Source organism: Cyanidioschyzon merolae, chromosome 12 (genome assembly GCF_000091205.1).
Source record: "Cyanidioschyzon merolae strain 10D DNA, chromosome 12, complete genome".
In the NCBI taxonomy this organism is placed as follows: Eukaryota; Rhodophyta; class Bangiophyceae; order Cyanidiales; family Cyanidiaceae; genus Cyanidioschyzon; species Cyanidioschyzon merolae.
The window spans coordinates 668,158-692,482 of record NC_010138.1 but is presented as its reverse complement, the minus strand read 5'-3'; the positions used below and the strand labels follow the sequence as shown (position 1 = coordinate 692,482).

General features: G+C 55.2%; 8 protein-coding genes across 8 annotated transcripts; 2 read left to right on the top strand and 6 right to left on the bottom strand.

Annotated features, from left to right (window-relative positions):
• Nucleotides 1-1,181: 1,181 nt before the first annotated feature.
• Nucleotides 1,182-1,895, bottom strand: CYME_CML266C (hypothetical protein, conserved; the record flags this gene model as incomplete). The annotated part of the gene is made up of 1 exon (XM_005536830.1): nt 1,182-1,895. One exon carries the CDS (start codon nt 1,893-1,895, stop codon nt 1,182-1,184), a length of 714 nt encoding a protein of 237 aa, XP_005536887.1.
• A 2,967-nt stretch (nt 1,896-4,862) lies between these two features.
• On the bottom strand, nt 4,863-5,588 carry CYME_CML265C (uracil phosphoribosyltransferase; the record flags this gene model as incomplete). The annotated part of the gene is made up of 1 exon (XM_005536829.1): nt 4,863-5,588. The coding sequence occupies one exon, from the start codon at nt 5,586-5,588 to the stop codon at nt 4,863-4,865; it is 726 nt and encodes a 241-aa protein (XP_005536886.1).
• A 2,093-nt stretch (nt 5,589-7,681) lies between these two features.
• Nucleotides 7,682-8,761, top strand: CYME_CML264C (hypothetical protein, conserved; the record flags this gene model as incomplete). Its single annotated transcript, XM_005536828.1, has 1 exon — nt 7,682-8,761. The coding sequence occupies one exon, from the start codon at nt 7,682-7,684 to the stop codon at nt 8,759-8,761; it is 1,080 nt and encodes a 359-aa protein (XP_005536885.1).
• Nucleotides 8,762-9,201: 440 nt separating this feature from the next.
• Nucleotides 9,202-9,663, bottom strand: CYME_CML263C (hypothetical protein; the record flags this gene model as incomplete). The annotated part of the gene is made up of 1 exon (XM_005536827.1): nt 9,202-9,663. The coding sequence occupies one exon, from the start codon at nt 9,661-9,663 to the stop codon at nt 9,202-9,204; it is 462 nt and encodes a 153-aa protein (XP_005536884.1).
• Nucleotides 9,664-13,415: 3,752 nt separating this feature from the next.
• Nucleotides 13,416-15,200, bottom strand: CYME_CML262C (probable metal ion transporter; the record flags this gene model as incomplete). Its single annotated transcript, XM_005536826.1, has 1 exon — nt 13,416-15,200. One exon carries the CDS (start codon nt 15,198-15,200, stop codon nt 13,416-13,418), a length of 1,785 nt encoding a protein of 594 aa, XP_005536883.1.
• Nucleotides 15,201-15,953: 753 nt separating this feature from the next.
• On the top strand, nt 15,954-16,403 carry CYME_CML261C (hypothetical protein; the record flags this gene model as incomplete). The annotated part of the gene is made up of 1 exon (XM_005536825.1): nt 15,954-16,403. One exon carries the CDS (start codon nt 15,954-15,956, stop codon nt 16,401-16,403), a length of 450 nt encoding a protein of 149 aa, XP_005536882.1.
• A 1,468-nt stretch (nt 16,404-17,871) lies between these two features.
• Nucleotides 17,872-21,273, bottom strand: CYME_CML260C (similar to ATPase with chaperone activity; the record flags this gene model as incomplete). Its single annotated transcript, XM_005536824.1, has 1 exon — nt 17,872-21,273. One exon carries the CDS (start codon nt 21,271-21,273, stop codon nt 17,872-17,874), a length of 3,402 nt encoding a protein of 1,133 aa, XP_005536881.1.
• A 1,456-nt stretch (nt 21,274-22,729) lies between these two features.
• On the bottom strand, nt 22,730-24,166 carry CYME_CML259C (eukaryotic polypeptide chain release factor 3; the record flags this gene model as incomplete). The annotated part of the gene is made up of 1 exon (XM_005536823.1): nt 22,730-24,166. One exon carries the CDS (start codon nt 24,164-24,166, stop codon nt 22,730-22,732), a length of 1,437 nt encoding a protein of 478 aa, XP_005536880.1.
• Between the last annotated feature and the right edge of the window lie 159 nt (nt 24,167-24,325).

The window sequence follows — 24,325 nt, the reverse complement described above, 5'->3', positions numbered from 1 at the left end:
ACGAGTGGAACGAGCATATCATACCGTATGCGGACACCTCTAGCCCGATGCAAATCTAGTACGACTCTTGAATGCGTAGCTACAAGCTATGGGTACTTGGTGACGGGATCGCATTTGGTTCGTTCGTCGCTTCACGTATCAATCTGAGTCGACGCTGGCTGGACCTGCATGCACACGATTGGCGCAGGTGGACAAATCTGGGTCCAAAATGCACAAACCTGGCCTGAATATAACCCGAGTTGCATGCAAGCATCACGATTCTAGATGTTCGGGGGCTCCAGCGCCTCGAAACTCGAAACGTTGTCCAAGGTGCGCTTCAATGATGAGTAAGCAGTGGAGCGTAGTCCAATATCTGCACGGTCGCCAGATCGATCTGAGCTCTACGCTCAACGAGAAGGCTAGTCGGGAACGAATGGAATCCAGAAACATCTGTAGAGGGAAGGGTGAAGGTCCCTTCTCTGGTTGTCGACAACGATCACGTATCCGGGTGTACTCGGAATGGAACGCTAACCCGACACCTTGCACCCTACCGTGCCTTGGTGCTGTTTTCGTGCGTGTTCAAGGGACGAACCCGGTTCCCTGAAGGTAGCACTCGTTACGATGCCGACTTGGGTTGCAACAGTGATGGTTTGGTTCGTGATGGCGGTCGTTGAATAACAACCTACAATGCCAGAGCCTCTGACCTGAGTTGCTGAGGCCATCGGCCGCGTGCCAGTGGCAGCGCCCACCGATTAAAAAGGATGCATATGGTGCATGCTTCCGAAGCAGAAAATACATCAGCGCTCTGCGCATTTCGCTCTAGAAAACGTCACACAACGATAAACTTCGTCGCGGATGCTTTACGAGATGCACCGTACCAACCCAGTCGCTGCGCGAGACGCCCTGTAATGACCAGGAGTGCACTGCTGGCACCGCTGCAGGCAGAGCGCCGGGCTCCGTTCTAAAGCGGTGGCGGCATTGAGCGGTCAAACCGACCACGCAGAGGACCTATGAAGCCTGTAAATCCAACTGGATCGCCATGCTTGCAGTGCATACTTGCACCCGTACGAGCGGGAGACCTCGACCTCGCAAGCTCTTGCGAATCCATTCGAACCAGTTTGCAGCGCTGCAGAACACGAACAATATGTCTTTCGTTGGGCATGAGTTCAAAACCGTCCAAGCGCTTGCGTAACCATTCCTGCCTATTTGCGACGCTGCAGAAATTGAAGGATACGTTTTTCCTTGGACGAGTGCGAGAGAGCCTCAGCCTGGGGCGCCTGGTTCGCTGCGGCCTCTCTGGTAGCCTCCGGCAGCTGGGCTGTGTAGCGAAATGTCAGCGAGATACGATCACTCCGAGGGACACCCTCATCGGCATTCCTTTCGGCTATGCCGTGCAGATACGAAGTATAGGCCTCCTCGGTTATCATGCAGAGTGAACGAGGTGGTAGGTAAACGCTCGCCACTGGTTTGCTTCGAGCTGTGAGCTCTTTCGAGTAAAAGTCCAGCACTGTGCCAGATAGAAGACTAATAATAGCGGCGTTCGGCAGAAATGCAGGTCCATCCTCATGGGGCATGATACCCTGACCAACACGGTATTCGTTCACGAGAATGTGGTTCGCAACCTGGTTCTGGTAACCGTCAGCCACTAGTTGTTCCGCGAGCTGCCTGATGAGGTCCGGAATCACGCGCGTATAACAACGATGACCCGACCCATTGGAGACGAAATGCAGACCGTACAGAATAACACGCCGATTGGATAAGCGTATCCAATGCTGACTCGCCTCCTCTCGAAAATAGGTCGCCAAACGACTCTCCACGGACGGTGACAGGTACTCTGGAACCAGCGTTAGGCCGGGAGGACACAGTGGCACACGCTCCACTGAATTGATTATGGAAGCTGGCGATAGCTCGGGCATCCACTGCAGAGTCTGAGCAGCGGGCTTGGTGTCAAAGACGCACAAGGCCAGGCAACTTTGTGGTTCCGTTTGCTGCACAAGCGGGTGTCGCTCACGGGGGTTTCCACCGAAGAACGGCAGCTGAAAAAGCTCGCGAATCTCGTGCGCAACGCCGCGTAGTCGTACTCTTCAGAGGGTCTTCAGTCGCCACTCCGATGTACGGAGTTTGATCGGCACCCGCAGCCCTGAGTACTGTCGCTATGCCACGTTCGACCAGAGGTACCTCGGCGGGCTACGCGTTCAGGGAGCCGCGCGTCGCGCAGTCAGACATCGCCAGTGACAACCTCGTGTTTGTTTAGTTCATAACAGCTGTGTTTTGAACAGGGCCATTTGCAGCCAGGAAAGGTATCTCCTGGGAATAGAACACCGCCTGTGGACAAGAGCTAGCCGCGCAGTGGTCCTTGCACCCCCAGCAATGAGCGTCATCATGGCAACAGGGAATTCTTGAGCACCTGCACCAGCTTGTCGCTTCGTTCTTGCGCGCTTCTCTCGAAAGTATTCAGGAAAAAGAATGTGTCCCGTGGATTGGGAAAAGGTCGCGTACACACTTTATGCCATCAATGCAAGTATGCGAGAAACGATCCTGCTTCTGCACCAATGTCCTTGCAGAAGCAGGATCCGCATGAGCCAACCGTCTCTTGAAGCCTACACGAGACATTCTGCAAGTGAATCAGAACCTGTAAGACTTTTTCTACGCCACTCCCGCCTCATCAATCAAGCCCACTCTATACATTCTATCAGAAATACCGGCCAGGATGCCACAAAATGACAAGGTTCCGTACTTTTGACACAATCGGTATGGAAGAGACACCTATGGACAGAGAAATCAGCGCTCCTGTATGGGGAACGCTCCCGCCTTGAACAATGCACTGCACAACGACGACGCAGATGTGATCGCTCGTTACGCGAGATGCGGACGTTCATCTCACTCGATGGGACTTTATGCGGAAACAATGATCGACATATACATGGGTACTCGAAGAGGTACTGCTTATCACCCATGTTCACACTGTGCAGACGCACGAGCATTCCGACGACATCTGCCAAATGGCGATTCCGTCTTGATGTCGAGTACAAGCTGCGAAACGGACTGGATTGCTCGACACCTCGTCCTTTTTGAGGAACTTCACGGCTTCTCGTTCTCGAATGCCTCTCCGGTCCTGCGCGATGACAACGTCGTTTTCGATGACTCAAATCCGGGCGAGGAGTGCGCCTCTGGGCTTGGTGTCGAGCTGCTCTCGGCGCTGGCCTATTTGCGATGATTAAATCCAGACGAAGGCGTCTTTGCGATTGTCAAACGTCGTTTTACGCTCACCGATCAATAGACGCATTGCTGTCATCCGTAGCATCGAAAGATGCAGGACGCCAAAGCGGATCGCGTAGCATATTTATCGCGGAAGGCTCGCCTCGCTTCCCTCGCTTTGATGCACCTCGTCAAGCAAGTACCGCTAGATGTTATTTCTGGGTCAACTGGTAGATCGTTCAAAGTGTTCATTCAAAGTGCGACCATACGATCCGTTTCAAAAGCAGATATTGGTGCAGAGCATATATCCTTCATTGAACTACGGTGAACGTCAGCTCAATACGCGCTGCAACATCGAATAGGTTCACGGGATCGCTGTGGCGGCAAGTAAAGTGAACGTTGATCTCTGTCAGGGTCAAGCATCTCGTGCATATATCCAGCGTCGCAAACACGTAGGTGCTCAGTGCAGAGGCGGCTATGCACGTCGTGCAAGTCGCATGCTTGGCGAGCAGTGCACTCGATACACGCGTATCTGCTCGCATCTTCCCGCGCATTCTATGCTCATAATGTGAGCGCATTCGTGAGGCACGTCTTTCTTAGCCTAGAGATGGCAATCAAGAGATCTGTAGGGATGTATCTGCTAGGGGCACGTTGCATGCTGGCGCGATAAACCGCACAAGTTGTCGTTCGCGCCGACGCCCATGTCAAGCAGTACTTTGGAGGCTGCTTTCCAGGCCGGGGCGTCCGCAAGAGCACGCAACTGCAACGTTTCGCGCGCCTCCAAACTGGTGGATTTCGAGCCAAGGCCGAAGTCACGAAATGACGACACATTCTGTACACGCACGCAGCCGGGAGACTCGGTACCCCAGGATTCGTCTGTTCTGCGGAGTTTCTCCAGGGTGACCAGCAGCGAAGGCAGGTCTGCATACGCAACCAATCGGAGCACAAACTGATGACGAGAATCGATCCTGCTTCGGGCGAACGACGCCTCGAGCCGGCGCCCACAGGCACGAGGCGATACCGTGCTGCGTTCGTGCTCGCTTTAGAGACAGTCACAGAATGCTCGATACCCCTAGAACTCGATGAACCAACCATAACTCATGGAGGCTAGACTAGGCGGTAGCCATTGGGACGTTGGGGATCTGGAGCGGAGCGGTCGACCCACTCCCCAAAGCCGATAATCCATGTACATTCGGGGATTGCGATATTCGTGTAAACGGTCCCAGCCCATGCAGAAAGAACATTGGCGGCTGCATTCTGTATACGCGTCTCTCCTAGCCACGAAATCATGCAAGAGGTGCTTCCGCAATCAACGCCAACGATCTCTATACCCAAATATGTCACACCTCAATCGCTTTGTTGTGCAGCCAAAAAATGGCAGGCACGCCTCATGCATCCATGGACGCATTCGAAGAGATGCGCTTTCTGCCTGGGTCAACAAATTTGAAGCTTTTTGCCCTTTCAACCATGCGTCTGCGCCTTTTTTGGCACCAACTGATGATCATCAACAGTACCAGGGAAATCTTCTTTCACACCATCCGTAACAGAAACGAGCCCGTACTCATGAGCAGCGCTTTTGCCCAATATTGCAAGCCATTCTGCCAACATGATCCGGGAAGCTGCCTGAAGCGGCGCTGCTGCCATGGACTGCAGTCGCGGTGGGTATCGCGCCCCGTGCGGTCCGTTCACACCTCTGCATGCGCCAGCCAGTCAAAACTTCCTCGCTCTGAGTCCGTAAAACTCGGTTCACGATCATCCTCACATGTTCCGAAATAGAGATCGCCAAAGTCGCCGAGACCCGGCGTTATAAATTTGTCCGCCGTGAGACCAGCATCGATAGCACCGGTCACCAGCGTGACTCGCGGAAAGGCATCCAGAACTGCTTGGATGCCTTCCGGACAGGCGAACATGCTCACGAATAGTATACGCTCCAGTGGAACCCCGGCTTTAACTAAAACTTGAATGGCTGTTTTCGCTGTGTCTCCGGTCGCCAGCATCGGATCCATGACCAGGATCCATCGCTGCGACACATCTCGTGGCAAGCGAACGGAAATGAGACGTGCTTGCCCCGATTCACGCTTCTGAATCAGGATCTTACCGACCCGAACGGCTCGCGCTATCTGCCGCAGCCCGTTCTCGAACGCCTCTCCCGCTCTCACGATAGATACTCCGCAGATCTTCTCGTGGTATGCGAGTCCGTCGAACTTGACACCCAGACGGGTCACAACGGAACGCGGTACCAGCGGGATGTGGTTCAAAGCGTGCTCGAGCAGGAGTCGAATGATTCGATCCGCGTAGAACACAAACTCACCACGACTGGTGCGGCGATCCCTTATTACCGTGTACAGAGCGATGAGCTGCGGCGTCTGCGGCACCAGGTCTACGCGCGTCTCGGTGCCGCCGCTCAGCATCCCAGCCAGCGACAGCGTATTTACGAGAAGTCCTCACCGAAATGTAGGGCAGCGGCCGTTGCAGCCGCTGGAGCGAGGACGCGACCAGCTGGCTAGAACTTGCGATTCTGTATGCTGGTCTCCGATGAACGGAATCGTGCGCTGCGCGCCCTGCTGCTGATGTGAGATTCTCTCTTCAAACGTTTTTTGATGGAGAGCCATGAAGTTCGATAGGCAGCAATAATGGCTTTCGAATTCATACGAATTATTTTTAGCATCTCGTTTGTCCTGTTGACTTAGCGAATTCGAAGCTTTGTCGAAGGAATTCATTACGTCACCGGAATCACGATGATCCTCGAAGCTTTCGAACACGGGCTCGTAAACTATGCGATATCATGATGCAACGCCCACACGCACAAGACGCCACGCTTCTCCGTTCCTCATCTTCAGCGTACGAAAATCATGCATTCTTCAAGTTCTCGGTGTTGCTGCCTCAGGGCACCTCATGGGTACTGGAATACGCGCCGCAGCATTGAAGAGAGAAAAACGTCGATGTCGATCCTTGAGGATTTCTTCGCTGGCTCATACCAAACGTTCCCTGAAAATGTCAATGCAAACACTCCTGTGCGTGCGAAATACAAATCCTTCTCTCTTTTGTGGCGATCGACGAAATGTCATTCAACGGCACCACCATGACACGTCTCATGGGGCGTGCTCCGGTTGGCTCCTGTCTCTTCTGTTCGCATGGAAGCGACACTTGGACTCGTGCCCGAGTCACGCCAGAGGTCGCTAGCAGAGGAGCGCAGGTCTCCGCTTTTTATGCGGAGCGAGCGCGAACGGATCGAAATCTCTCGACTTGCTCAGCATTACGGGTTTTCTTCCGAATCTTTTCTCATCATAGAAAACATCGCCTTCGACAAATCCTTCCCAGCATCGAACAGCTCAAGCATCGTATGCAGCAGATTACGTACTCACCGAGGAAACCGCCCCGAGAAAGCCCGTGATCGTCGGGTACAACACCGGGTGCGAAAACGGAAGCGAGCATCGAGACGAGCCTTCCGCATCCGTCCATAATGCGTAGAGCGCGGCAAACCAAGCGCTAACGCCCGATCGATGGTATGCATAAGCGGAGGTGCGGTGCGTACATAGGTCCACCTGACCGCAGCCGCGTGTCACCGCTGTGAAAAGCGCACTCAGGCGGTATACGAAAAAAGGATCAAAATCGCATTCCATGCGTCGATTCCACCGATCGTCTATGCATGATATGCGTCGAGGCCGGCCGGAAACCGCAAAGTCGCAACTTGGCCGCTTCCATCAAGATCCCCCGACGCCTGCAGATGGCACTCGAGGCATCAGGAAACACTAACGTATTGAAAAACGGAGAAGAAAAACAGAAGGAAACACATCAGTGGCATACGTATCCGTGATATCCTCTAGTTCATAAAAATAGGGAAGCGATGAAAACCGAGGCATCTGCTACCAGTGGCACGAAGCCCCAGGAATACGTAACGATCAACCTACTTGCAAACGGAGAAGAGAGAGCGTACAGCAAATCAATCGCATACATATACCCCTTGATATCCAGCTCCTCATAACATTAGCAAACAATCACAACCTGAGCACCGATATCCAAGTTCGCAAAGTCGACCTGCACGCGATCCCACGCGCACATGAACGCTGCGATCTGCGTGCGAGGCGATCGCCGCCGCACGCACCCGCAGCGTGATTTCGTGCACAAGCCGTCTTACGCAATCCGTTGTGCAGTGGTGCGGGCGCGGGTACCTGTCCCTGGTATCCAGACGGGAGCCGTACGGTTCCAAGAGACCGGACCAGGGGTCTCATTCACGTCTCAGACGATTGACAAGTCAGGTGCAGCTGTTGTGCTCGGTGAGGAACAGCGCCACGTGAGCGAGATTTCGGGGAAACCGGCGCTCGCAACCAGGGCGGAGCGCGACACGCAGCCTACGCTGCCGGCACTGAGCGCGTGCAGCGCACTGCCCAACCAGTCCCTGCTGCGCGTGTGGATTTGCACCTGTACACGGTTTGACCAGCAACCAATTCTCCAAGTAGAAAAGCAATAGACACTTCAATTCCTTCTCTTGTGCGCGCGGTTGATGTCGAGTTCTCGGGAGATGGTGGCAGCCCCTGTATCAATGGCACTGCATTTATCGTTGTCTTTCGTGCAGCAAGCTACGAGGCTCTTCATCACGAGTCACCAGCGCCTGTCTGCTTCCGGGGTGTGTCAGTCGGTGCAAACGATTCGACGCTCGTGTCCACAGAACCGGAATATTTCGTGTCCTCCACGACGGGGTCTGCAACGGAACGCCCTCTTGTGGCACCTGGACCCAGACAGTGGCGAACGCGGTGCGCTTGTGGTGTCGCTATCCTCGGAGCGCCAAGGTGCCGGCACTGGGGCCGGCACCGGCGAGCATGGTGGCGCAACGGCAACCGAGTCCGCGAATAACAGCAAATGCGCTCGCGGGGTACCGCCCCAGTCGGTGCTCTTCCGGCAAGTGCTTCGCCATGACGGCTGGAAGGAGCTTGCCGCGGTTGCTGAGTTACGAACGCTTGTTTTTTCACCGTATGCTGCAGATCCATGGTTTTTCGCTCGGCGCAAGGAAGAACTCTACAACTGTATGCGCAGTCGGCTGGAGATCAACCCCGGCCGCAACCACACATTTGTCCTGGTACCTCGGGATCCTAACGCCTGGACGGATGCAGGCGCAGATCTGCCAGCGAAGGGAATCATCGGTACTGCGGATGTGACCGAGTATCCAAACCCATGCGAGGATGATGGACTCTGGTTTGGCCCCGGCTACCTGTTCCCGTTTTTGCTCTCGGCGGATCGGACGAAGACACGACGTGTCGCCAAAGAGAGCACGGCTGGAGAGGCTCTGGAGGAGACCAGGAAGCCCGGCTCGGTTTACATCTCGGGTCTGGCGATTGCGCCGGGGTTCCGACGTCGCGGACTCGGGCGCTTCGTTCTCTGGGAAATCGAACGATGGACGCAGAGGAGATATTGCGAAGCCATGTATCTCCATGTCGAACGTCATAATGTTGCAGGGGTGAGACTTTACGAAACCTTTGGCTTCCGACCCGTTCAAGAACGAGAGATCGCTCAACTGTGGAAGAAGCGAACTGGGGAACGGGAACACTTGCTCATGTGCAAGCCGCTGGAGCTGGTTACGAGTTGATGGTTGGCGTTCTAGTGCGGCGGCGTTGCTGGTGGATCGCTCCGCTTCGTGGCAAGCTTGCTTACGCTCTGAAGGCTGTCCCGTACCACTTGCTGCACGATTCAATGCAAAATCCGTATCGGCATTCGCTAGGGACCGCGACGTCGCGCCACTCATGCATAGCCCAAGATGAACATTGAATGCGCGTTTGGTGTTCGGCCTGCGCTCGTGGCAGACCGCAGTTGCTGCGTTCCGCAGACTGCCTCTGTGATCCGGCAACCGCATCTATGCTTTCACGCTGGATAATCAGGATGCTGCGCGTAAAGCTCACAAGCTCGTATCAATCGGTATTCGCAACGAGAGCCGCTCAGCAAAACGCACTGGCACAGAACAGGAGCATGTGCGCCGTCCACGCTCGTACCCAGATTGTGCTAGAGCTGCGTTTCTCGCAACCGGTCACGTTAGGACGGCTGTTCCGCGTTTGAAGCAGCCAGTGCGGGGTTCAGCCAGTGGCGAACTGAATCCCAAGTGCCTCTCGCGAGGCCGTTCGCCCGGTTCTGCTCCAGTTCCTGGACGATTGCAGCGGCGTTCGCTGGTTGCCATCCAAGATAGCGCCCTATGTCTGCACAGCCAACGAGTTGCTTTGCCGCGTTCTCCAGATCCTCAACAGTCCACTGGCGCAACCGTAGTCCAAAGGGTCTAGAATCAACGCGCATCGCCTCCCAGTTGCCAAAACCGTGACACACAAGCGCCTGCGCCAGCGCCTCTCGGTCCTCGTGCGCAAAGTACCGCTCCTTGCTTGGTCGGAAACGCGCTGGAAGGAAAAATTCCTGATCAATTTCTCCGTCCGGCATGAGGATCTCGGGTGGACTCAACAAGCGACGCATGCGTCTGGCATATTCGGTTCGCTGGGCGTCGTCCATGGCGTTGGAGGTGCCCGCCAGACGCTCCCGAGCGGCAGAAACAGTCGGAGCCGCAGCGCTGTACCCTTTTGGCGCCAGCCGGCAGGCGCGGATCGCAGATCGCTGCACGTGCGGGGCGGTCGACCTGTACGTGGACACAAAAGTGATACTTTTATGTATTTAATAGATAAAAGGGGCACATATGCATCGATGCCCGCGATCGGCGGCACTGTACGCATCTGCACGACGGGCATGTCCCGCGTCGGCTGAGCGGGTGCCTCGGGTGCTCTCGGGAACGTTCGTTTCCGCTGATCACAGAAAAAATGGAGCTGTTCCTCTAACTTGTTCGCACATGCTTAGGGTTGGATGCGCGCCTGGTTTCATGAAAACTAGCCTTTGCGGGCTGTTCCTGCGACTGCTTCCTTTACATCTGCTTTATCTCCGGTTTTAAGTGCGCAGATCATTGCGTTCCCAGGTGCTTCGTTGTCAGCTGTTCAAGGATATAAATGGCGAGGTTCAAGTCCCGACTTCCACCTTTCGGCTATTCTATACACATTTCATGCACCGGCGATCGTTGAAATCTACGCAATGAGCGCCACTTTCATCGTGTCCTTTGCGCACAGCCGCAGTACGCATTTCCCAATATGACACACGTGGCTGTGGTGAGGTTTCAGCCTCTTTCCATCACTTTTCCTCATTAAAGTGACACCTTGTGGCCCAACAAGGCTTGTACTATCATTGAGTGTCCGCAAATCCGGATACAGACGGATCGCGTGGGCGCTCTCCTTTATTTTCGCGCCCGATGACGTGCTCCACGATTACTGGCATTTCGTTCTGGACGATGCTCTAGGCGAGTACGGAGTCCGCTGCATGCGCACACTATTCTACTAGATAAAAGATTCGCGGAATACGTTGGTCTTCATGATCAAAAATGCACCGGAAGGAACATGCAGTCTGGATCACAAGTCGTGGAATTTCGATCCGTTTACGCTCGCTTCGTGCAAAGCGGTGATGCGCGCTCCACAGAGAGTGCTCGCTGCGATAACTCAAGCTCGGGTCCAAGACCTTTTCCCATGTAAAAAAAGAAGAAACGGGGGCTCCTTGGGGCATATCCTGTGACAGGTATCATGTTGCTGTGGAATGTCATCGTGTCGATGATCATGATGTAAGGAGGATTCGGCTTTCGAACGAATTCGATGATTTGACGTGACAAGTTCAGTGAACTATACTGGCGTGATCTGGTGGAGAAAACGTCAAGGATCGACGTCGAGTTGTTTTTCACAGTGAACTGAGTGGCAGGAGCTTCTGTGCCCACAAATTGCGTTGGCACAGAAACGTCGAACACTCGAAGCGTGCGTGATTTGAGCATGCGATACGTAAGAAAAGGAGAACAGTGAAGGCTTCCGCATTAGACTTGGATGATACTATCGACTGATTAACATACCCGCGTTCGAGGTCATCGTGAATCATCCAGATTCCGGTGACGTATCGAATGGCGTCGACATAGCGTCGAAGAAGACACTCCGAAAACCCGCCCGCGAATCCCAAAACCACGTATAAATCCCTAAGCATACGTCCATTCACGTTGAATACCAAGGCTATATATCGGAAAAAAAGTTCAAAAAAATCCAAGTGCGGGAACAGAGCATGCACTTGCGTGTTCTATTTTCATGTGACCAGCAATGAATCGCTGCGAGCGCTGTCGATGCTTCGTGCCTGTGCCCTGCAGCGTCACCAGGGTCGCAAGTCATTTCGCATCCGAGCGTTCCCCAGAGAGCTACGGAATTACCGAGCGTCCTCGATTGCCCCGCTACCTTCAAGAGGCCTTGCACAGCATTGCATTCGGATGGGCAGCGCTCGGCCTCGCCAGGTGTCGTCAAGAGACTGATGTTTTGACGCAGATTGACACTGGCACAACGCGTTTTCTTCGATCGCGGGCAAGCAGGGGCAGCGTCGCAAAGTACTCGGACGTCGCTGAGTCGTGACATCGTCAAACCTGAAGCCCGCACACCAGCTGCCTCATCCTACTTAGGATCGCTGCCTGGAATACAGGCTTCCTGGATGCACGAACACTGCTGTTTATATGGGGCCACAGAGAAACAACTCTTCTATGAACGCTTGCACACGCTGCCGACTAGAGGAAACGACGCCCTACAGGTATCGTTGCTGGATCGCTTTGCCGACGTTGCGGACGCTGACCTAGCTGCCGACACCGAACGGAGCGGAGGCAGTGTTGCCATTTGCTGGTAAGCGGCGGCTCCATACACGATATTCATATATTCTTGATGATCGAGGATTCCTGGAATGAGAAAGCGCCTCAGGGTCACGGTGATGCTTGCCGTTTCCGTACGCAGCAGCGGAGCATGCGCACCGCACGGTAGGCAATCTCAAGCATTGGATGCCGTTGTACCACGCAGTATCCGGATCACGGGTATTCTATATGCTCGCGTCCTGGAGGACGCGAGCAGGCCTCAACCTGACACGCAATGATGCCACCACAGACCAGCAATCATGGCAAAGTCCGAGAGTCAGCCTCCCTGGACGCTACCAGACAGGCGAATGGCGGGCATTGAGGTCCCAAAGTCTATCGCACGAAGCACGGCAAAGAATGTGCCGTGTATCCAACACGACACTTCGCTGCCTCGTCTGAAAGCGACAGGTCTCAATTCCAGAGCGTCGTGGCAAACGGGTAGGCGTCTGAGCGCATCGCGCAGTTGGTGGTTGCTGCGCATTGTCGAACAGCGCTTTCCGTCCAAGAAATAGTCAGCAGTGCGTCTCACGCCGTTGGTGTCGACGCATACGTACAATCTGCTCAGCTTGGGTAAATCCAGAGCCCTGTTTATCTTGATGAGAGCAGTTGCCTAGCATCCTATCTAAGACGAATTGAAAGAGCATCCCACAAAGCGGTAGAGTGTGCAGATTTCACCGCGATTCTCGGCACCATAATCGCTTCACAAAGAGGATCAAGGTCAGGGGAGGTCATCTCAAGAACGTGATGCGTCCGAGTCATCTCTTCCATCTGGAAAACCTGAGGTGTACACGCGGGGCCACCGCGCCCACACTATGTGAAGCCTCCTCTTGGAATGTCTCACACAGTGCCCGAACGGAAGAGAGTGGCAACTTCGGCCACTCCAGCGTATGCAGCGGAGGCAGTCAAACTGCAGCGTTCTGCGGAATGGATTCGGATGCACACGATCGGTTGCGTTTGGATACTGGAAAACTGACAGCATGCTCCATCAGAGCCTATGGAGTCTCCAGAGCGCAACAGGCCCCTCTCTCGCAGCACAGCAGCTGATTATAACACTAAATCCGAGCCATGAAGCACTAAACCGCCAACTGTGCGCTATGTATACGCAAACGCATTCAAAAAAGCGAAGCACGGCGCCGAACAGATGCATCTTATCAGATGCATCTGGATATAGGAACGCTACCAGGCGCCGGGAAAGCGACCCTGGCATCTCAGCAAAACGTTTCCATGCTCCATCAACAAATGCCCAGAGCTATCGTCAGGAAACCTCGCATTAGAGCTCACCGCTTCGCGCGCGCTTCAAAGCCCTGACTGTCTCTCTCAAAGGTATCGAGGGGGTCTAAGAAGGAACATCGATGACGCTGGCCGGCCTGAAACGCCGATAGCTAAACCAGGTCCTATCCAGCCCTTCAAAAGCATACGCGGCAACTCGGTCACTGCATCGCAACCTACTCATTGGAGGTACGCGCATTGGACTCGTCACCAAGCTCCCATGAATGCTTACCCTCTGAAGCAGGGGTCCACGTCAAGAACTGGCGTCCTCACTCAAAGATTGCTCCGAAAAATTCTTCCCCAGTGGAGCATCCTCTGCACTGTGCGCATCGGGAGGCAAAAATGCGGGCTCGGGCCGAGTCGGTTCATTCGGTACAGGTTTCGGTTCCATGCGAACGTGCGTCTCGAAACCCGACTCGACAAGCCCCATAACCCCGTCGTCGATGTCGTACGCGTCGCCGACGATGCCAACGGGCCTGAGCATCAAGTAGACCAGAAACCCAACGTACAGTAGCCCGATAATCACCGTGAACACAATACCCGCGGTGCTTCCGGGGCCACCACTGGAAAGCGCTTGGCGCAACGTTCGATTACCACCAGCACCCGCGATCAGGTATAAGTTTGCTGCGATAATCGCGAGCGTAAGCGTCCACATGGGCCATCGCACGTACCACGAGTTGCGATACGGACCCATGCAGGCAGCACTGTTCGTGAACTTGAGCAGCGGCACTATGAGAAAAGGGATCACCCCCGACAGTATCGATGATGAAATCAGAAGCGCGAGCCCCGAGCCATTGTTTCCCGCAAATATTGCGATAAACAAACCGGGTACAATGGTGATTGTGCGCGTTGTCAGGTTCCTCAACCACAACGGGAGCCTGATATTCAGAAAGCCCTCCATCACAATCTGACCCGCGTACGTGGCAGAGATCGTCGCACTCTGCGCAGACGCGAGCAATGAGATGCCAAACAAGATGCATCCAGCGCCTGAGTTGGCGTATACTCGGTGAATGAGTTTGCATGTGTCGCGCAGGGTAATGTCATTCGGATTCACGTCGACAGCTGGACTATTGTAGAAGCCTTGAGCAGCGAGCGCTATGACTGCCAGATTCACCACGAAAGCCAACATCATCGGAATCGTCATTTCGATGATGTTGAACATCGTCGCTGATCGGAGCGCCTTTTTGGTGCGGTCCACTGTCCGAGTCTGGACCAGGGCCGACTGCAGGAAAACATTGTGCGGGCTCACGGATGCACCGATTTGCGATAGTAAGATCAACGCGGAGCCGCTGGGGATGCTGGGCACAACCCATCCGCGCAAAAGCGCCGCACCGTCGGTGTCGACCATGCCCCACTGAATGAAAAAAGTAATCGACATGATGAACACCAACACGATGACAATTATCTCGAGCAGCCGAAACGAAACATACTGTGTGGACAAGAGCAACAACGTCGTCGCAAACGAGAGCAGGACACCTGCATAGAGCGGAATTCCAAACAAAATCTCTGTTGCGACCCCAAAGCCGATGACCTGCAGCAGATCCGTGGCCATCATCCCGATCTCCGACAGGATCCACAGCGCGATCGTAACCCAGCGTGGGTAGGTTTCCCGGCACGCTTGCCCGAGATCGCGGCGTGCATACAGCCCAAGTCGAATGGTGAGCGCCTGAATGCAGATCTCGGCGATGGTCGCCCACCAGATGATCCAAATGAGCGCGTATTGGTACCCGGCTCCGGCTTGAATGTCACCCTCGTAGTTACCGGGGTCAATAAGTGCAATACATATCAGCCATCCTGGACCAGCAAAACGAAGGAGCTCTTTCAGCCACGCTTTGCAGCGCGCTCGGAAGCTGTGCTGCACCGGGCTAGGGTCTGCTTTCGCGAGAGGCTTCGATTTCGGCACCATATCAGCTGGTGTCTGGCCGATCTCCGAATCATCACTGTCGGGAGCCTTGACTGGACTATCAGAGCAAGTCACCGACCCAGGCAACTGTTGAAGCTCTGCACTCGGCATACACTCGATCGTTTCACCCGACATACTGGGTCCGAGAGTCACGCAGCCTGAACGCGTTCAAGCCACAGTCAACACTGCACACTTTGACACACGCGCCATACACCTACCCGCAACTGACGTCAGCCCTAAAGCCTAGAAGCGTGTAAATCAACTCCTGGGGAGCACCTGCTGGCGTCGAGCAGAGCCTCCTAAGACCCAACGCCAGTCGACACGCGCCTGGTGACGCAACTCCGCTGCTCGACATGCGCCCACTGCGAGTTGTACCCGGTACACCTCGGGGCGCTGCTGCCTGACACGTGCCGCTCCGCGTGCACGCGTCGGACACGCGCCAGACGCATGCCGCCTCATCGGCAAATTCGCTCACGGATCTGCAGCTGCAGCCGCGCGGATTGCTGCATCGCGCAGCCGCAGCGCCTGGTGTTTCTGCTCGAAACGGCGGCGGCCGTGCGCTGATCACCCGCGCCCCGCGCGCTCGATCTCGCGATCCGCTGCGGGCTGCGAATTGCGAGACACCCGCGTCGAGCGCAGATTGGGTACGCGTATGCGTGCACTGTTCCCGCGTTGTGGGATTTCCTTCCGAGCGTTTCCTAGAGGGACGCTCTCGACGTTTGAAAAGTAGGAATCAGGGGTTATGGATACGTATGTCGTTATAGGTTTCTCGGTTGTGTTTGCGACATAGCGCACTCGGCGCTACGCTGCTGGAGTGCGTCAGGTTACCGGAATCGACGTGTTTCGCGACGCGCTCGGGAAAGGGCTCGTACAATAACCAATGCCAGGATGCAACGCGTACGTGCAAGCCTCCAGTCTATTGATTTCCTTACGTGGAGCATACTAGAATCACGGGTTTTCAGGGTTTCGATGTTGCTGTTCCAAGGCAACGCGTGGATGCAGAAAGTCGTATCACTATATGGACCAGAGAGAACTCGACATTCTCCGATGATGATGACTTGTGGGCAGGTCCGTGCCCAACGTTCACAGAAACCCTCACGTCAAATCATTGATTTCGTTCGAGAAACAAATCGCACCCTGTTTATGGCTATTGAAGAAACGGCGTTCGACTCTGTCATCGTACTTATAAGGGTATGCGCTCCCAGAGGCTGCGGTCGCTTGTGTTTGCATGCAAGAGCGTCGTGGGCTTCGATGATAGTCATCGCAGCGATCGCGTCGAGTGGTGAGCGCGTCACCGCTTCGCACGAAGGGACCCAATCATCTTTATCTCTTCTCTAATCTGGATATTTCCTTTCCGTCCGCATTCATCATGGACAGCGTCGCGTTCCAGGAATCCGCTTTCGAATAGAGCAGCGTGCGATTTTGCATGCAGCGGACACCGTACTCGCTGTGGGCATCGCCCTGAAACAAGTCCGTCATCATATGGTACATTACGGAGCATGGAAAACGGAGAGGGATATTGAGCAGAGCCTTCTGTGCTATTCGAGGGAATGTACCGAAAGATGATGCACGCGTCTACGCTCCATTGGGCAGCGCTTAACGGAGGAAATGTGCGCGACATCCGAGCACACCCGACGACAACCAGGTGCTTTACAGCTGGCAAGCGCGCACCAGGGTCGTATACAATCAGGATGAAAATGGAACACGATCTACAGATGCAACGGTCGTCAGGCATGAAACTTGTCGGCAACAGCTGGAATCTGCGAAATCGCGACTTGCACGCTGCTATCAGCATCCTTCGACTCATGACAAGACAACGCGATTGAAATCCGAGATCAGCGTGTGAAAACTGGAGATACAGGAGCGGAAAAGCATGCCGTCACATCCATATCCCCAAAAAGTCTACTGGTCACGACAAGCGAAATAACTTGAATTATGAGCGTCCACTTATGACCTGGCTCTGTCAACGCGCTCCATTCTAATTCTCGTGTAAGTGTACCACTTTCAATCGGGGGTTTTCTCATGCTGCTCATTCGATTGCGTTTCGCATGATGAATGAATCGCGCAAGCAGCAATTATTCGGTTCGCCATCCAACCTCGAACGCTGGCGTAAGACGCTAGGCACCGTTCCCGCCGGACACATTCTCCATTTCCCCTGCAGCAACGAAAAGAGCACTCTTAGATACGTAGCAAGAGGTGTATCGAAAACTCCTAAAGCTTCCAAAGCCGACTCTTCGCCTCCATGAGCATCACGAACCAGCCACGCGTGCGGCTTCTCGATGGAAAACCGGCCATCGCACGACGTATACCGTTGGTAGCTCCGGCTCGAAACGAGCGCATTAAAGTCGTCCTCACGTAACACCGCCACAGCGGAGCAATGCAACCCATCCACGAGTCAGGATGAGCGCTCGAGGCGACTGATGTGGTATCTTCGTTGGATGCGTCGCCTTGCCGACACTGGCGAGAGGTTTCGAACAGACCATGCGCCGCTGCATGGGAAACGCACAGCGCTCATGGACACCTACATTCGCGGTTTGCCGCTTGACCCCGCCGCAGCATAAGTGAACAAGTGCACGCCGCACATACAGCGTACGCAACGAGTTGCCTTCACAGAGATTCTGTACCTTTAGTTGAACGATTTCCGATTGCTACGGATACCGTATTCGACCTCCATCGATGATCATCGAGATGGTCCGAAACCAGAAGCTGTCGTTGAACGTGCAGTCGCTCGAGTGCGAGGCGATTGTAAGCGCTTACTGAGGCAAGCTGCTCGTAAGGCGGAACCACCAACGAAGACGCATGCACGTTAGGCACCGCGCTTGCCGTCATCATCATCATCGTCATCATCGTCGTCATCATCATCGTCGTCATCATCATCATCGTCATCATCATCATCGTCGTCATCATCGTACAGCGCTTCATCCTCAAAATCCTCCTCCTCTTCCTCGTCTTCGTCGTCATCTTCCTCTTCTTCATCGTCATCATCGTTATCTGGATCAGATATTCTCATGGTAGCAAGCGAGTCCGCAGACGGCATCATTGGCGCGCTCGCATGCATAAACCGCTGCTCGTCCTCGACCGCGGCAATAAAGTGACGAGCAGTTCTCGCCGAAAACGAACAACGCATTCGGGCATAGACTAGCGCACGGCGACGCAGCGTTTGCCAGGGAATGCGTCGCGCCGTGCTCCCGTATCGCTCCAACGCACTTCGGACAAAGTCCAAGTACTTTGACTTGCTCGGCGAATTGAAGGTCAGCACCATTCCAAACCGATCCAAAAAAATAATGGTTTCATCCGATAGACCTGAGAAGAATTCGTAGAGATCCACATAGGGCACGACCCGCAGGCGTCGCCGGAAACGATATTTTCCCGACTGAATAAAGTCCTCCTCTGTGGACGTGACGCTCAGGGCGAACAGATCAGGACCAGAGACGCTGGAGCTGCATGTGGCCACAATAATCAGATTCTTCGGCAGCGTGAGCAGGCCACCGCTCATGATACCTCGCAAAGCAACGAGCCGAGGATCTCTCTCATCCAAGGGCACATCGTCAATGAATAGCAGAAAGCGCAAATGTGGGTGATTGACGGCCTCCTTGGCGATGCCCTGCATGTCGTGCATAAGGCCCAATGTCCCGAACGGAATGTCCTGCTCGGTTAGGCGGCTCTTGGCTCTGCTCTTCTGAATTCGCACAATGGGGAGGGTTCCCAGGCCCTGGGCAGCTCCAAAGTATCCACTATCCAACTGCACGAGACGCAGACCCATTCGATAGAATTCGGCTGCCGCAGCTTTGACGAGCGCCGACTTGCCGGTGCCGTGAGCACCAATCAAAAGCGTATGGTGCGCATAATGACCGGCGATAAAGTACTTGATATTCTGGATAAATGCTTGCTTGATTTCATCGTACCCGACTAAATCGTCGAGACGCACCGTGTCGGCAGACTCCACGGGTCTGAAACATTGTTCGCGATTCGAGTAATAGAGCATGAAGTATTGCCCAAGTATACCGTCTCCTCGAAGACGGATTCTTTTCGCGATCAGTGGATAGAATTGGCTCCAGCGGTGCTGCGGTATTCCAGCAGCGCCCACAGCGGAGAGCGCGCTCTTGAAGAGCAGCGACCGGAGGCTCTGTTCCAGCGCATCCGCAACGACCGCTCGCGGAACAGGATGATGTGCAACGAGGCCATTTTCCAGCAGGGAAATGGTAGAGGGCGCCTCCCTGGCCAGGAGAACGACCAGCGACTCAGCTGCGTCGAAGGCAGTATGCTCGCTGGATTCACCTTGTGCCGACTGTTTGCTATTGAAAGTCAGTTGCTGGTACAAATGCTCGAGTTCGTCTTCAGTAAGTCCCATGAGACTCAAGGCAATACATCTCGCGAGGCGATGAAGCGACCAAGCACAGAGACTCTGCAAGATATCCAGGTCTTGACGCACCATGGCCGCTATCGTGCGCCCGTCCAGATCGTACCAACTGGCTTCCGAAGCCGTACTTTGTTCCGTGAGCTCCGCCTCAGACACAGCATCGCCGCTGGGTACGACCTGCAGCCCAGGAATCATTTCTTGATCGTTCAACGAAGCATTCTCAGCATCCATATTCGGATCGGTGCTACTTGCAGCATTATTGAGGCCACGCGAACGCTGCAAACTCTGGGCAAATATGTTCGTGGGGTGAAGCGTCAGGTCCAGAATGTGACCCTCCCAGGTCTGTCCCTGCTTAACGCGCAGCTCCGTTAGATTCCGATAGAACTGCATGAAGGGCGTCTTCCACGGAGCCGAGGCCCATTTGCTGTCTAATGGAGCTAGCCAATGATTGTCGATAGTATCTCCAGAAGCCAAGATCTCTTCAACGAGCTGATCATTCATACGCGAGACAAGCTCCGGTCGCCGTGGGTCATCGTTTCGCTGGCTGCGGCGCTTGCGTGTGTTTCGTGCCCGCGTCGCAACCGACGAAAGCAGACGTCCTCCCGGAGCGTCTCGTTCTGCATTCATTCCGTGATGCTCTGAGGCCGACTGCTCCAGAAAATCTGTGCCCATTCCAAGAAGCAGCGCTGAGCTGACGACGCCTTTCAGCGCAAGAATAAAGCTGGCCACGTACGTATCGTTCAGCACATCCGCATAGAAAACGAGGCTCCGAATGCGATCCAGAATCAACCATGCCTGTCGAATATCTTCCGCTGGTTGCGATAGCGGAGGCGAGGCCGAGAGTTCGCGAACCATGCTCACGAGTCTGCTCTCGAGCGCGACGAGCTGCTGTTTCTCTTCTCGTTTCAAGGGTGCGCCCTTAGAACCCAGAAGCGCTTCTGAGATGATCGTAAAAATCCACCCGCTCTTAGTTTTGCGTCCTCTACGCATCTGAGGCTGATCATCACGACGCCTGCTCGGAACTAGCCCGAAAGCCTCAAGCGCGGTGAAGACCTCCCGATCTTTGCGCTTTCCGCCTTTACCAGTGGCGTTCTCGGGAGCCTTTGGACTCCGCTGAGGCGTCGCTGGTCGTCCGCGTTTGTGCTCATTTGCGGCATCTGCTTTGGCAATCGCGTCCGTGTTCAACTCACCCTCGCTTTCTATTCGTTTGTCGTTGGGGCTCGCTGGTTCTCGCGGAACATCGCCATTCATGGGATGACCTTTTGCACCGCCTGTGGCCTGTGCATACATGCTGCGCGCTCCACTGTCCATGAGTTGTCCAGCAGGCAACAGTCGGGGCGGAAAACGGCCGGTTGACCTCAGCCTGCCTGCAGCTCCAGGGCATCGAGTGAAGAGCTCCGCACGTCGTGATCGTCCGCCAACTAGAGACGCACAAGAGAGGCTCGCGCGCCCTCTGCCACCCATGCATTGCTCTCGGGAAGCGTGCAATGCATGTGCGCACAAGCTACTCCGCAGTTGCCCCGTGCAGGTGTACTGAGCGCCGGTGGAGTTGCTGGCGCCCCGAGGCGCCCCCTTGACGTTCCAACAGGGTCCAACGAAGCCACCGAGGCAAGCGCTACTGTGCTCCTTGGGGAGCCACCCTTGGGAACGTTCCCGAGAACCTAACGCGGCGACATTCACGTCCACCAGCATGAGTTCCGGGGAGTAGTGCTGTTCACCGCAGCAGCTGCAGCCGCAGCGCTGCACCGAGTGACGCGGCAGCGCTTGTGGCGACGGCGACAGCTTAGGCAGCGTTCTCGCCCCGGCCCCAGATGATCCTCCCCGACTCGTTCCTAATCTACTAAGCATTCAGGAGATCAGAGAGGAAGTGTATGCCCCAAACAGGGAGCAATGACACGAACAAAAAACGTCTGAGCAAAGAGCAGCAACCACCTTTCCGCTCTTCTGAAGCACGATACCCAGGCGCTCTCCGAACTCGACGGCAGTTCAGGGCCGTGCGCGATGTCGCCACTTACGCTCGATGAGGCCGCCAGTCACGCAGCTGCAGTCGCTGTCGCGTCGATTCCGTGAGGTAGGCTTTACTGGCTCGTCTGCAGCTGGTATAACCGTACCGTAGCGGGTAATTTGACAGGCGCGCTGTTTCATGGTAAGAGACGCAATAAGCAGACGTGATCCTGCTGATTTCATATTTCGGGTGCTGTCCTCGATAACTCGAGTGTGGTGCGTCGTGTGTTCTTTACAGCAGAGCGCTGGGTAACTTCCAAGTGAAGCACGGAGCGCCGGGTGCTTCCAGCGGCCTCCACCAAGCGCTGCAATCCAATCTTCTGCTGGTATTCGGATCTGTTACGTGTTCGAAACAGGTGCCGGAGCGCTGACGGGACTCGCAAAACTGCAGCAGGTAGGCGTCGTCGGAGGTATGCGGTCAACCGGTACGCCTATCGAGCTTGCATGCACGGAACAAAGGTGCCTGTCGCCCTGCACTTCGCTGCCGCTGCGAGCCACCGATGGCGCCCGGACGACGCACATGGGATGGCGATTTTCGGCTCTGGGATGGAACTGGGCAGCCCCGCGCTACCGAGCACACACAGGGGGCGGGATTCGTATCCGCATTGCGAGTACGCCTCTCCCGGATGCCGATAACCATCAAGCAGTGACGTATCTCTCGTTCCTGGAAACGATTCTGTGCCGCCTGAAAAGCAAACAACGCGTATACGCATCGAGATCGTGCTGCGGGTGATGACGCATCAGGCCGCAGCCTGCATGCGATATACCGGATACCGTCCGCCTTTGGCGCTAACGCACACACCATTCCCCATGAATACCAGTGAAGAGTTCAAATACGGGGCATAGCACGCCCTGCAGATATCCCCAAGTGCAAGAAAGTGACACACAGAGACACCTGGGCTTGCTGGAGTCGGGATTCCTCCTTCGATGTCGCATGCCCTGGAAGCCAGGAGTGACCTCGGCTCGCGCGCGCCGCACACCGCGCCTCTCGGCCCTCGTGTGCGCACCGTGACCCCGCAGGTCAGGCATCCACAGCTGCCTGGGGTGTGTCCATTCGGATCCGCACGCATGCGACACTCGGACGCCGGGCCTGCGCAGCTCGAATCCCGCCATTCGATTGCACTTGACACGACGCCGCAACGTGTCCTGCGCGTGCGTGTTCCCGGGAACGGTGTCACCGGCGATGATCCATGGATCAAGCCCCGCGTCAGACGGCGCAGCGATGCCGCACATGCTGCGATCTCGGATGGTACACCCACTAGTGACTAGGTTGTCTGCACCCGGGTCTGTGCGAGGGATTTTAGGGTCCATCGGCTCCGGTTTTGTTCGTATCAGGGTAAACAACGGCATTTGTTTCCGATTTCGCTCGTTGACTGGGAATGCGTAGCACCACCCCGGCTCCTATGGTGGTGCCCTCATCCCGCAGCATGAAACGACCCAGAGGCGCAAACTCTTTGAACGCGGTAACGCAGACCGGCTGCGCGACGCTTAACCGCGCAATAAAGGTACTTCCGGGTCGCACAAACTTGGGATGTTTCTTGACGATCTGGTTTGTGCGGCGATCAACCTCAGCGAGGAGACGCTCGAAAACAACCTCAACGGCCGCTGCTTGAATATGCGCAATACAGCGGTACCCCGCAGTCAGAATGGACTTGTGCTCGACCAGCATCACTTGGCCATCGAAGGTCGTTGTCGCTTCAACGGGATCGTTCTCTGCACAGAGCACCTGACCCGAATGAATATCGTCTTCCTCGACGCCTTTCACAAGCAGCTTGACGTTGTCTCCGGGCTCAGCGAGCGGCACCTCCTCGGCATCCATTGTGATGCTCGTGACATGCACGACAAGTCGCGGTGGCATGAGCAGTAGCCGATCACCGCTGCGAATCGTACCGGCTTCGACTCGGCCTAGGATACAAACGCCCATATCTCGAAATCTGTCCACGACAGTCATGCGCACCGGCATATCCAGCGGCCGCGGTGGTAGTTTCAGTGCATCGAGCACTTGGAGCAGCGATCCGCCTTTGTACCATGCACACGTGCTTGGATGAACCGGTTCGCGCAAATTCTCACCTGTGAAGCCACTGACAGGTACCCAGCTGACCTCCTGCGGCCGATATCCAATCTGCTTCAGGAAGGGTGCCAGTTTGTCGCAGATCTCCCGAAAGCGCTCCTCGCTCCACTGCACGGTAGGTTCATCCATCTTGTTGATGACGACGATGAGTTGTCGCACACCAGCCGTTTTTGCGAGCATAGCGTGCTCGCGGGTCTGTCCGCCTCGTTCGAAGCCGGCCTCGAACTCTCCCTTGCGGGCCGAAATCACCAGTATAGCCACATCAGCTTGTCCGGTGCCTGAGATCATCGCCGGCACATAGGCCTTGTGGCCAGGCGCATCAATAATCGTGATATGTTTCGTTGCGGTTCGGAATGAAGCTACGCCATAATCCGTGGTTTTTCCCTTGCTTCGTTCCTGTTCGGTGAGATCGAGCGCCCAAGCGAACTTCCATGACTCGCGACCTTTGCTCTTCGCCTCCTTTTCGTATTTCTCCAACGTGCGCTCGTCGAGGTTGCCAGTCAGGTAGAGCAGGTGGCCGCACAGTGTCGACTTGCCGGCGTCTACGTGTCCGATGAACACAATGTTCAAGTTTCGGACCCGTTCTGGTGACTCGGATCCTGGTCCTCTGCCGTTGTCGTCGAGGTGCAGCTCCTGCACACGCTCCGCAACTTGAGACGCTGCCATAGATAGTGCCTTTGAACAAAGATGCTCTAGTCGAACAGTCAAAATGAGATTCCCGAGCGCTATCCGTACGAGCGCTGCTCTGTGGTCCGACCACGTTCTCTTCCTTCGCTGCACGGAAGAGTGTCCGGGCACGACGCGAGGCGAGGAATGCTTAAACTT